The following is a 13,080-nucleotide window of genomic DNA, read 5'->3' on the forward strand; positions in this document are numbered from 1 at the left end:
GTGCTAGACTAACTGAGACATGTCAAAGCATTTGTATACTTTTTCTTTCTTGTTGGTCTGATTGCTTCTATTGTTCTCCTCATTTGCAAAGTGTCTGCTAAATGATTAAATGAAAATTTATGGGAGATGCATATTAATTAATTTTTGTCCACTCAGTTAAGCCCTCTGGCAAACTGAAACCAAGGTAACAGAATGTTGGTTAGGCATATAACCATGAGTTATGAATATTTTGTTTTTGTATATTATTTTGTTTCTTTTGGTGAAATGAGACTTTTAAAATGAGGACATTCAGGTTTTTCAGAGATATGCCATCTGGTGGTCCTGAACCATGGTTATATGCGTAACTAATGTTTAATGAAACTGTCCCACTGTAAAACCTCTTAGAAACTAAGTAAACAAGTCTTTCCAATAATACATGCTAGGAGACAATAGGTGGGTCAATCTAGACACTTTTATTTAAAGGCACAGAAGGCTCACAGCTGCACCTCAGTGTTTACAGGTGATGTGGTTGTGGAGTACTAGTATTAGTACTTTCAAAAACTGTCCAAATGTTCAGGTCTTTGGGGGGGAGGGGGTACAATTAACATTGTAAAAGTAAGTTTAAAAAAAAAAAACACTTACCACAGCCATGATTATTCATTATACATTTGTAAAACATTAATATTGAATATTTTACATTTTTCTGACTAACTGTTGCAATTGATTGCTTAAACAAGTACACAGTATTGGATTTTTTTCCCTATAAAGAATTTAGCAAGCAAACAACAGATTTTTTTTTTTTTTTTACCTTTTTAAAGTCTGGATAGTGGTAAATCAGCAAGTTGAAAAGAAAAGACAAAATCTACAAGGAGTTTACATGTTCTAGATGGATTTTAATGTTGCATTTTTAAGAAAGATACAGAAAATATGAATGACAGAAGAATGAGACTGTATAAGAATGACACAAGCCCATTGATTACAAGTAGTACACCGGTCTTTGGACATGTAGATGTTTGATGAAATTGTAAATAAGTTATTAAATAATAAAGAATTTCTTTTTTTCTTAGATGTAAAATAGAACTAGGATTTTAAAGATTCTACATGCACAACACCTTGCCAAAAAAAAAGTGCTAACATATCAGATTGAAAGGGAAATGAATCAGTGCATGTGTGTTTTATAAGACTGGGCATTATTGTTTGGTACCTATTTGTAATCATTTGTGAACATTTTCAACACAGGTCAATCTGGCATCTTTTGGCCCCTAAAGTCTGCCGGGCAAAGGGTGGAGTTACAAATCGACCCTTTCAATAAGGAACAAACTGTTAAAGAAGTGACTTGACAGAGCTGTAGAGCAGTCGCAGGTGAGTGTAGCTGTGGGAAGTGGCAGTTCTTACACAAAGGAGAGCGAGAGAGGCCGTTATCAGTCCCAGGTATGGTAAAAGGGGGTAAGTGTGTTTAGCCGGAAGTACAACAGCCTCCGGCAGGCATGGCAGTCTGGGGCTCGTCGTCGACAATCTGTACGCCTCTCCGGGCTGTGCTTGTGTGACTCGCGCCGTTCCCCCTTGACCTCTCCTCTGCCTGAGCCGTCTCCATCATGCCTACAAATTAAAGACTGATAATTAATGAACTATAAAATAATAAAAAAAAAGTAATAACCTCTTTGAAGTAGTGTTATATAACGCTCTCATGACTGTGTGAGACAGGGTTAAAAACCTTCTTGGTTCTGTCAAACATAGGACTCTTATCCATTTAGTTTATGAAACCAACACCTTTCAGTTAAAAGAGTCTTACTGACCTTTTTTGGAAAGACGATTATTGAGAAAAAACAAAGTAGTCGTCTACATTTATTTTTTGACAAAAGCTTTTTTTACTGGTGATTTGATAAATAAAATCCTTACTAAAAAGTTCTGGAGATTTAAGTCTACAAAGATTTAGCACAATACAGGTTCACCAGACAGGCAAAGTGAAAAAAAAAAAATGACAACAAAAAAAAAACAACAACAATCCTATTAATAAAAAAATACATATTAATTTATTATTATTCCTGGATAAAAACAAAAAAGCTCCAAGTTTGCTGTGCTATAAAATAATAATAATAATAATAATAATTTATAAATATCATTATTACTGACAGACTGACCGACTAATATACACAGCATTTAAAAATAACGTACGTTTACACAGGTCCAGAAATAGCTCCTCAATGCCTTTGTTTAATTTGGCTGATGTGTGATAGTGTTTTGCCCCCACTGACTCTGCGTATCTGAAAAAAAAAAAAAAATTATTATAACTGAGGACATAAAAACAATTTATACAGATTTCCAAAAAAGCACTTAAAAAGTGCTGTAAGCATTTTTTCTAATATCATTAATGAAATATTTATGAAGGTTTAAAGATTGGTTTATATTTTTTGTGTATTTTCCCTGACAGCTAAAAGATTGGTATGTATGACTGTTTCAGAGATGTTTAGAAAACAGGACATAAATGCTGATTTTAGGAACGAAGGTTTGTCTTAGATTAGACAAGAGTAGGTTGATATTAATGCATTTGTATGTAAAGATTGTGGCACTTAATAAAATACATTTTCAAATGCAAGACAGAAAAGATTACCATTTATTGCTCTATTCCTTTCATATACAGTGGTATAGAAATTCTGAACACCAGTTCATAAAAGGTTGTAAAAACATGAATCCAGGATGTCAGAACTTCTTCTACCTTTAATTCAGTATTAAAACAAACAAAATTCAAGTAACAAACAAGGAAAAAACAACTTTTAAGGAAAAACAAGAATGACTTGACCTGATTCCAAGAAAGTGGACACCCTTCAACTAAATACTTGTTTGAAACACCTTTTGCTTTTAATTGTTTCTTTTGAACAAGAGTCCATCAACATAGCACATCTTGATTTGTCATTTTTTCACAGGCTTCCTTGCATAAGAGCTCCAGATTGATCACATTGCAGGTGAATCTTCTGTGTATACGCTGTTGAAGGCATTCAAGTTTTTTCAAATGGACTTAGATCTAGGCTTTTACTCAGCAATTCTAAAACATTTTTTTATTCAAAAGCCATTCATGTTTGAGGTTACTATCAAGCTGAAAGATGAAATTCAGTTAATATTATGGGCCAAAGGATAAATTAGGTTTCATCAGACCATAAAACTTTCTGCCACATGGTTTGGGCAAAATTTAGGTGGGCTTTTTTGGCAAGCGATAGCTTCCATCTGGCCACCCTACCCCACAGCCCAGATATATGAAAAATAGACTGTTGTAAGCAAGTCATTTCAATTTAAAGGTGCTGTATGTAGGATTGACACCGAGTGGTTGAACTAGGTATTGCAGTCCAAATTCTAAATATTGGAGAGAGTTTTTTTTTTTTTTTTTTTTTTTTCACCCGGCACCTCCTCCTCAGACTTGATGCACATACAGGTTGCCAGATTGACGACACCAACAGAAACGAGTGCACTTGGCAATGAATGAAATGAAATATGCTGTGTTTTTTGCCAACTGGCAACCCGGGTGCCGAAATACAATTGGGTAAACTGACAGTGGGCGGGTTTCACAAACATGACATTCTGGCCCGGAATGCACATTTTCAAAGGAGATTAACTGACTGTAAGCATTGATTTTCAGATAAACAAGTATGTTAACTTAGCATGTTTCTTAAATATCTGCAAACATATTATGGTATTTTTATACTTTAGTATAGTCAAAATCTTACATACAGCACCTTTAAGATAACGAGTGCACATTAATTTAAAAATGGTGTGTAGATAAATCACTTTTACAACTTTACTTTTCAGTGAGAGTTTGCATGTGATTGGCTTATTCCGAACAGAGTTCCACGCCTCCATTATAAAAGGGTGTGCACATTTAAATCAAGTAAATTTAGTTTTACATTTCTTTCTTTTTTAACATTAATTTTGATGATTTTAACATTACTTTAAAGGTTGAGAAAAGATCTGACTTTCTGCATTGTTACATCAAAAAAAAAAAAAAAAAAAAAACCTACAACTTGAACAAGGGTGCATAGACTTTTTATACCCACTTGTGTCAAGTGATCTTGTGATTGTTTTAATCATGTGACCAGTCTTTTAGGGCATGTGATCTAAGTATAATATACCATATTTAGCCTAAAAGAAATTATAAATTACGAATATATAAAACTGCGTTTACATTTATAACATATACAAAACCCAAATACATAAATAAACTGTAGTCATATAAACATTTTGCTGAGTATGATATCTATGTGTCAGGACGCTTTGACCAATACAGTCTTTTACAAGCCAAATCAGATTACTAATTAACCAACACTGCTGATAGCTTATAATTGGAGCCTATTTATTTATATATTTAACACCATGTCATCAACAAATCTACCTTCATGGCGGAAATAGAATAAATAACAAAGGTCATAGAATTAACAAGAAGCTATAAGACATTTAAGATTAATACTACTACACAAAAATCTAAAAAAAACATTCAGGTGATACATTTTTAAATACATATGTTAAATGTCTCTGAATAAAATTGTTGTCTATTCACATTAAAAATAGTACAGTCCAATAAAAAATGTTTAACAGGCATTTACTGTAATTTGACAAGGAAGGCATGATGGTGGTGGCTCACCCTTTAATGAATAACTATGTTTTTTACATCCCCTAAACAGCACCTAGTAAAAACAACTTGATCACACCTAGATTTAAAATTAATTTAAAAAAAAAATCTTCTCATACTAGGATTTATTTATTGTAACTTTATTCCATGACATTCATCCCATTCCATCTGCCACATGTTATTCATTGAAGAGTTTGTAAATCTTAGGATAGAATTTGACACTCGTCCTTGGGGCTCCTTGTCTGCTTTCTCATTACCAGATAAGCTATCACCTTTAGCTAACATACTTTTAATTATGGGATGGTCAGTCTTTACAGATTCAGGTGAAGATTAAAGGGTTAGTTCACCCAAAAATTAGCCTGTGTCTTAGGCCCCGTCCACACGGAGACGCGTTTCTGTGAATACGCACAAATTTTTTATCGGATAGGCGTTTCGTCCACACAGATCCGGCGTTTTCTTAAGGTGAAACCGCTATTTTTTGAAACCGGGTCCCAAAGTGGATAAATCTGAAAAACGCCGCCTTAGCGTTTTAGCGTTTTCGTCTGGACGGCTAATCCGTATATTTTCTGAAACGATGATGTCATCAGCCCACGTCTCCCCCCAGTCAGACACCTCTACGTCACGTAACAGCAACAAAAACATGAACAAACACTGAACGACTGTCTTTTTATTAACTAACATTAACACAGATTAATAAATGTATTGTTCCATGTTCGTTTGTGTACCACGTGCAAGGTTTATGAGCATAGTCCAAAAAGTCTTCTTCTCCGTTTTTAGTGTATCTCTGATGCAGAATTACAGCGCCACATACTGGTCTGGCATGTATACTACATCATTTAGCGGTTTCGTGTGGACGCGGATATTTCTTGAGACGAGGAAAAAAAAGATCGGATTGGGGTAAGCTCCGTCTCCGTGTGGACGGGGCCTTACTCACCCCTGAGACATCCTAGCTGTATATGACTTTCTTCTTTCAGATGAATCCAATCAGAGTTAAATTAAAAATTGCCCTGGCTCTTCTAAGCAGTTTAACAGCTATAACAAAACGCGTTAAAAAACGCGTTAAATAAAGAGCGCACATCCATAATAAAACGTCCATGCATTTTTGTAAGAAAAATATCCCTATTTCAAATGTAATAAACACTTTTCTCTCACTTCTGCTGACTGTTGTACGCGGAAGCGTTCCGGCGGATAATGTAGGACGTATGCACGCACCTCTGAGATATGCTAGTCTTGGGAGTTTGTTAACAGGAGAAAAGGAAGCAAAGTTTCCTTACTTGGTCTCCTCTTGGCTTATATTGGAATCCTCCAACATTTTCCTTTACAAATACTTATTTTACTTCTAATTCATGACCGGCGTTTTGTTTTGCTCTCTCTCCGCGTTCGTCACTAATCACGCAACGCCAATGTCCTACGTCATCCGCCGGAACTGCTTCCGCGTATGATAGATAGCGGAAGTGATAGAAAAGTGTTTATTACGTTACAAAAATAGATTTTTCTCTTACAAAAATACATTCGCTACAGGAGGCCTTTATTCATGCCCTGGAGCCGTGTGAAGCACATTTTATTATGGATGCACGCACTTTATTTAATGTGTTTTGGACTGTTGAACAGAAACACCTGCCCACCACAATGATAAGAGCTTAGAAGAGCCAGGACAATTTTTAATATGACTCCAATTGGATTCGTCTGAAAGAAGAAAGTAATATACACCTAAGATGGCTTGAGGGTGAGTACAACACAGGCTAATTTTCATTTTTGGGAGAACTAACCCTTTAAGAAAATTTGTTCTTGTCCATTTTCTATATTTTCCAAGGCCAGGAGTAAAGCACAAGCTTCAAGCTGTAAAAATAGAACTTTGTCCTGGGATTCGCATGCCACAACACTGATCTCTAATTACTGCTGTGTCTGTCAATTTGCATGTACAAAACCACATATTAAACAGAAAGACAAGGTTTCCGTTATATGGTCTGTTATCGACAATGCATATTTAAAAATCCTGTAAAAACATGAGAAGTACATACCCCTCTGCTTCCTCCACTGAAACATGTCTGTCTTTTTCCAGGTCAATTTTATTGCCTAAAAAAAAAGATCTTATAGTAAATATTCACAGCAGATAACCATAAATATTACACCAAAATAATTGAACTGATATGAAGTCAAGTTAGCTTTATTTACTTATAGAATACAGATTGTTTCAAAGCTGCTTAAAATTAAAAAGAAAAAAAAAAACACCAACAATCAATGATGCAAACTTTATCAAATATAAGACAAATCTAAACTCTGCTGTATAGCAGCCCTAATAAAAAAAAAGTTTTCCCCCAATCTTTTAAGGATTTCAAGTAAATCCCTTTTAATGGTTGTGCAATCAAGTTATAACTGACAAAATATTTTAAAGATTAGATTAAAATTAGATTACATTAAACTACCATGACCGTGAATCAATTTTTGTGAGTTTCCCAGCCTATTACTATTTTAAAATTCTCTCATACTTTCTACAACCAGGGGAACCCTGTAACATGTTTATATCTATTTGGCAGATTTGCCACCAAAACTAGAGGGGAAAATAAAAGAGGCATTTGTAGAATTCAACTTTAAACTGCTAGACCAAATAAATAAGTAACAAACGTGTTAAGACACAAAACATGAAACAAGTTAATAAATGATGAATGTTACTCACCTACTATACATAAACAGATCTCATTCCCCAACATTTTCCTTAACTCTTTTACCCAGTTCTTCACCTGTCAGGAAAAAAAGGTTAGTCTGATATATACAGCAAGAACAAAAAATTATGAATCATATTTACTGCATTTATCTACAAGCTACAATACGGGGGTAAAACACTCTTAAAAATAAAGCCTCCAAAAGGGGGTTTTCACAGCAATGCCAAAGAAAGAACCAGTTTTGGTTCCCCAAAGAACCTTTAGAGCACAATAGAGAACTTGACCGTTGATTTAACACATTTATCTTTGGTTTTCATATATTTATTAATTGATTTTGACCTTTTAATGTATAAGTAAGGGGGAAAACATTCACCTTCTGAAATGAGTCCTCATCTGTGACGTCGTACACCAATATTGCACCATTGGAATCTCTGTAGTAGATGGGTCCAAGGGCATGAAAACGCTCCTGACCAGCAGTGTCCTGTGATAAACATAAATACATACTCAATATATAAAGAAACCACAACTTCAAGATCAGATAACAGAAACTTGGACTGAGAAAACACTCTTTATCCCCTCAACTAAAAATGTTGCGGCTGCTGGCTTGAGCAAAGCTCACTGCTGAAACATACTCAGAAATACAGGGATTAAAATACATGCTACTGCTAGGTAAAGTAGGAAGAAACCCTTTATAGCAGACCTAGACATGTGGTGCTGGGGTGGAGGAAGGGCTAAAAAGTACTGAGCTGCGGTCAGTTGCATAAAAGGCTTAGACAAGTCTTACAAGTTAGTCATGTAATTAATATTTTTTTTCTTTAGAGACTGATTGACTGTCTTGCCAGCTTGGAAGAACCAATCAGCTACTATAACTATAGAGTGAAAACAATTTTAAGTATCTTGCATTCTAGGCAACTAACTGGATACATTCTTGTCAAGAACTTGGAAGTAAAGAACAAATCTGACACTTTGAGCATTCTTGTGTTTGACTCCCTTGATTCTAAAGTCAATTAACAATTTAAACTTAATGTGAAAGCAAAACTGTCCTCGTTTACTTTTTAATACATGTTCTAGGTTTGAGTGTGAATAATTTACTTTTAAGTAATTTATATTTTATTAAAACATAATATAGTTAAAATATCATACAATTTAACCATAATATATAGTTAAAATAAAATATAATTTGCTTCGCACATCTTTCCTATACAGCTGACATTCCCTCCAATCACTGGGCTCCATTTTCTGGTAACGGCCACTTTTAACAATCCACTCAAACTAATATCTTTGAAAACACAAGTCGAGTCCAACTTTCTCGTTAAATAAGTGAAACAGGATGTGAAAGGCACCAGATTTCATGCTGCTATAAGAAAGCATCCCACCAACTATTAAGAACAAGCTGTTAATTCTCACAGATCAGTAACATCTATCCAAAACAAAGACTTTACTTAATCTTTTATTCAAAATCAACCTCAACACAAATGCTACAATCACAGACACACATGTGTGACTCACCCATATAGCCAGATTCACTCTCTTTCCTGTGATGTTGAGCTTTTTTGTGAGGAACGATGCCTGCAAACAATGACATAAATGCATAAACTGGTATTAATTTACAAGATTCAAGTCTGTTAACATTTCAAACTTCTAAAATGTTTTTTGGTGTGCCATTTACCGCCATAGTAATGTAAAGACAAACATAGCAGTTCAGACATGTTTAAAAACATATACAAGCATGTGTAATATTTAGTTACTTAACAATGTACCTATTTGTTTTGGAAATGTTATCATACCTTTGTATGTTACATGCCTTGAAACACATAACAGGTTTCACAGTGTAACAACAAGGCCACAGGATCCTTTTCTGTATGTTTTATAGTCTGTTACACAGTAACATGGATAAACTATTATGAGTCCATCCTCATTCTAAACTAACCACACTGATAAAAACTGAATTAAAGGTTAAGGTTTCTATGTAAAAGAGAAAATTACAAAGTAGAAAGGCCAGAAAGCTTTCCCTACCTGAATACGAGTAATGTTAGTTGATGAATAACTACTTAAGTTAGCTAAGTTAGTGTCCACAATGAAGATGTGGGATTAAATGTATGCAAATGTTTATAATGATCTTAACTACAATAATTCCATGTGGTAACATGACAAACCACATGCATCATAATCATGAAAAATTAGACAAATTGTGTTTATAAAAAAATGAAAGCATAGCCTTTAGCATGTCACACTGCAGGCCACTGCTTCACATGTTAAATATTATATGCATTTTATATACAGTTACATAATTATATACATTATTATATGAAGTAATTACTGTATACTATATTTGAATATCGTAGTTATTGTTGTCAACGCATAAATCTATCACCACATAGGCCCAGGAACTATATAACGAAAACAAAACAGATTTACAAACTTGAGAGCAAAACAATTTGACAGATCGCTGATAAATCGTTAAATAAACCGACAAAACTCTTAAAATGTGACCACGCGTTATTTATTTAGATTACAGATGAAACCACAAACAAACGAGCGGAGACTGGGTCATGCTCGCAGGTGAATAATGTCCAGATCGAATCAGACTGACTCTCTCACCTGAAGAGTGGTGATGTGTTTGTCGTTGAATTTGTTCTCGCAGTATCGCAACACCAGCGATGTTTTGCCGACGCAGCCCTCCCCCAGCAGCACCACCTTAAACGAGTACGTCTTCCCTCCAGCCGCCGCCATGCCCAAACTCTCAGCCTGACACAAAAACAAAGCCTGATTCGAGCCCCTAGCCGATCACAGCAGCCATAGAGATCCACAGACGACCGCAACACACACAGACAGCTACCGATCCGCGCTTCGCGTAAAGTCTTCGCACTGATTCCTCTATTAAACACTGCCTCGCTCCCGATGAAGCTCTGCCATCAATCTAATGGCGTTCCGCTCTCTGTGACGCTACTGAGCGGGGGTCAGGTGATCTACGATTGACTGTTTCCTGTGACGAACATACGGGAGACTCCTGCAGGGGGCGCGCGGTGGCCCAGAAGACGATCATTTATCCTTTGAGCTGCGTTCTTTCCTCGGGACGGTTTATTTGTTACTGTGACATTTGTGTGCTAAAATTTATGAGCATATTATTATATTGTTTAAAGGCATTAACATATCTAAACATACACGTAAACCGCTTCACCATTCTCTATAAAATGCTTTACCAAAAGCCAATAGGTAATCAAAACTGACTGTGATTGGTCCATCCTAATCAGCGCAGAGAAAATGAACAGAAACCACGTGATAACCGTGCTCTGGACATTGATTAATAGCAAATATGAACTTAAATTGACATTTAAACCCTTAGAAAAGGTAAACATGGTTTTATTGTAGTAAATGTGTAGTAAACGTATTTTTTTATTTTTGGGCATATTGATTACCATTTGTATAACCACAAATACCTTGGTTAAAGTATGGTTTGTGTAGCAAAACCATGGACAGTTTGTGGTCACCATGGTTTAACTATTGTAACCATGTTTTTTGGTTTAATTTGTATTAAAAAACATGGTTCATTTTCATCAAGCATCTCCCAACTCACATTACGATGTCTTACTTCCATTCTATCAACTGAGTATTTTTGCATGTGACAGTATTTTGCAAGTGACAGTAGAGTCATATGACTTTTAAAAGCAGCAGATAGCCCACCATATAACTCACCAGTGCTAAAATGTAAAAATATAAATCCAGTGTGTTTTGTTACTTAGTTTTTAAACGTTTTAATCAAAATGAAAGCTTTTTAGAAATAGGAATGTAATAACTGATTCAAATATTAATATAGTAGGCTAACCTAGTAGGCCTAAAGTATCATTTTTATTTTAAATTATTTAAAAATGTAAATAAGCTACTTAAATATGACTTTTATGTAAGTCTTTTTTTAACTAATTACAAAAAGATATATTTAAAAAAGTATACAAAAATAAAAATGAATGTTGAATTAGTAATCTGTAAAATATCTATACATATAAGTTGCTTGTTACGTTCACTCTCTAGACATGAAGAGCAGTCAAACCATTTCAGATCCAAGATGGATTCAGCTGCAGGAGTGCAGTTGCCCTCCGACTAATCACATAAAATACATCAGATCTATTTTGGGCCATGCATTTTGGCAGGGATGCTTGTTGCTGCATGGTGAATGTCAGATATCAGATCACCATGGCAACAGCAGAGAGCTGCATGTTTGCCACAAGACGTGAGTGAAAGAGCAGTGAGACTGACTTGGCAGATTTGAACAGAATAAATAACATCCTATATATCATCTTAATAGTGCATGAGAAAAACGAGAGGATTTGTGATGCCTCTCATGTTGAGTTTTAGAAGGTTTGGAGGATGCTGGTGAGACGTGCTTGAGGATCGGCAGCAGCAGCAGCACTGTAGAGATTCATACAGGGAAACTATTATTGTTAACTAAAACTAAAACTTGAAACGTACTTGAAACAAATGTTAAATTAAATATAATATAATAAAACAAAATGCAAAATCAGCTTATATATTTCTCATTTTCATTTAGTTTAATCTGAAGTGCTAAACTGACTGAAATTAATAAATAAAAATGAATAAAAAATGAACAAAAGTTATAAATAGTATATCAAATAACACTGCTATGAAAATATTAGAAATTACTCATTCATGTCGCTCAGCAAAAACATGATATTGCAGTCAATGTCCTGATTTTTTATTTTATTTTATTGTATTTATTTATTATAATTTTATTCTTTATTTCTCTGGTTCATAAGCCCAACACGTTTTATAGAGCAGGCTAGAGTTAATTCTGAATGAAGAGCCCATGTGACTTTTCCTGTTTAGTCTTTTCTTGATCAAATCTGATCTATAAAAGGTTTTGCACAAAGAACCGAGTGATGCTGACAATAAAAGGGCCACGTTTCTAGAAAGACTGCTTTAATATCTACACGCCTGTTAAGTTTTTTGGTGCCTTGGGATTAGACATCTGATAGAATCAAGTCTTTTGACTAAACTGGGCTAACACAATTCCACAATGAATGAACTCATCCTTTGTGAGAATGAGAATATTGACATAACTTTATGGAAATGAAATATACTGCTACTGTGTATATACTATGTAATTCTATATATGTCAATATAGTATTAAGTTTTATAATAATGTCACTCGAATGATTATCGCAGCATTATTGAGCAGAGATGTGAGACAACACATCAACAATCAATAGGCCTATCATCAGCTTGTCAAGACACTAAACATTGGCTTGACAAAACCTAGCCTAAAAGTCGCCTAGTCTTCTTGTTGCTTGTTAAATTTAGACAGCCTGGACAACTGTTAATTGTGGCTGAAATTAAAAGTATGGGATTTTTGATTAACCAGTATAAGCTACTCCTAATAGCCTGATAATAAATTATTTAAGATGTGCAGATCTATTCATTTATTGAGGGATTTTTTTATTTATAGCTACCTTTAAAAGCACTGTATGTGTAATCATGTTGGCAAGTAAAGCGTATTAATTTTTCAGCTTATGTTTTTCTCCTCCTACTCATTTTCTCTTCTGAGAACTAGTGATTCGTGAACAAATCGTTTCTTCGAACCGGTTCTTTTAAGATTCATTCGAACAGAATCGCAGAGCGTCCAGTATGAAACACTAGACTAAATAAAGAAGTTTGTTTGTGAGGTGGGTGGATGTTTGAATGCTAAACAACTAGTATTTACAGAGACACAACCTACAGAACTAAATATAGAACAAAGCTAGGATGAACATTGGGATTAATTCAGTGAAAGCCCAATGCCTCGTACCGCGAGCTCTGAATGTGTTT

At 34.8% G+C, this 13,080-nt stretch overlaps 1 protein-coding gene across 1 annotated transcript; it reads right to left on the bottom strand.

Moving 5' to 3' along the window:
• Positions 1–856: 856 nt before the first annotated feature.
• Positions 857–10,216, bottom strand: rab21 (RAB21, member RAS oncogene family). The gene is made up of 7 exons (XM_019108397.2): positions 9,862–10,216; positions 8,770–8,829; positions 7,634–7,741; positions 7,275–7,338; positions 6,619–6,673; positions 2,155–2,243; positions 857–1,578 (listed from the first exon to the last, which is right to left on the bottom strand). Exons 1-7 carry the CDS (start codon positions 9,991–9,993, stop codon positions 1,436–1,438), a joined length of 651 nt encoding a protein of 216 aa, XP_018963942.2. The 5' UTR covers positions 9,994–10,216; the 3' UTR covers positions 857–1,435.
• Positions 10,217–13,080: the final 2,864 nt, after the last annotated feature.

This window comes from Cyprinus carpio, chromosome B4 (genome assembly GCF_018340385.1).
Source record: "Cyprinus carpio isolate SPL01 chromosome B4, ASM1834038v1, whole genome shotgun sequence".
In the NCBI taxonomy this organism is placed as follows: domain Eukaryota; kingdom Metazoa; phylum Chordata; class Actinopteri; order Cypriniformes; family Cyprinidae; genus Cyprinus; species Cyprinus carpio.

Excerpts from the sequence above, each read along its gene's own strand:
- rab21 (XM_019108397.2), bottom strand. The coding sequence starts at position 9,993 with ATGGCGGCGGCTGGAGGGAAGACGTACTCGTTTAAGGTGGTGCTGCTG. Across the intron at positions 2,244-6,618 it reads TCAGTGGAGGAAGCAGAGGG|ATACGCAGAGTCAGTGGGGG; the intron begins GTATGTACTTCT and ends TTTTTTTTTCAG. Across the intron at positions 1,579-2,154 it reads ATTTCTGGACCTGTGTAAAC|GCATGATGGAGACGGCTCAG; the intron begins GTACGTTATTTT and ends TTTAATTTGTAG.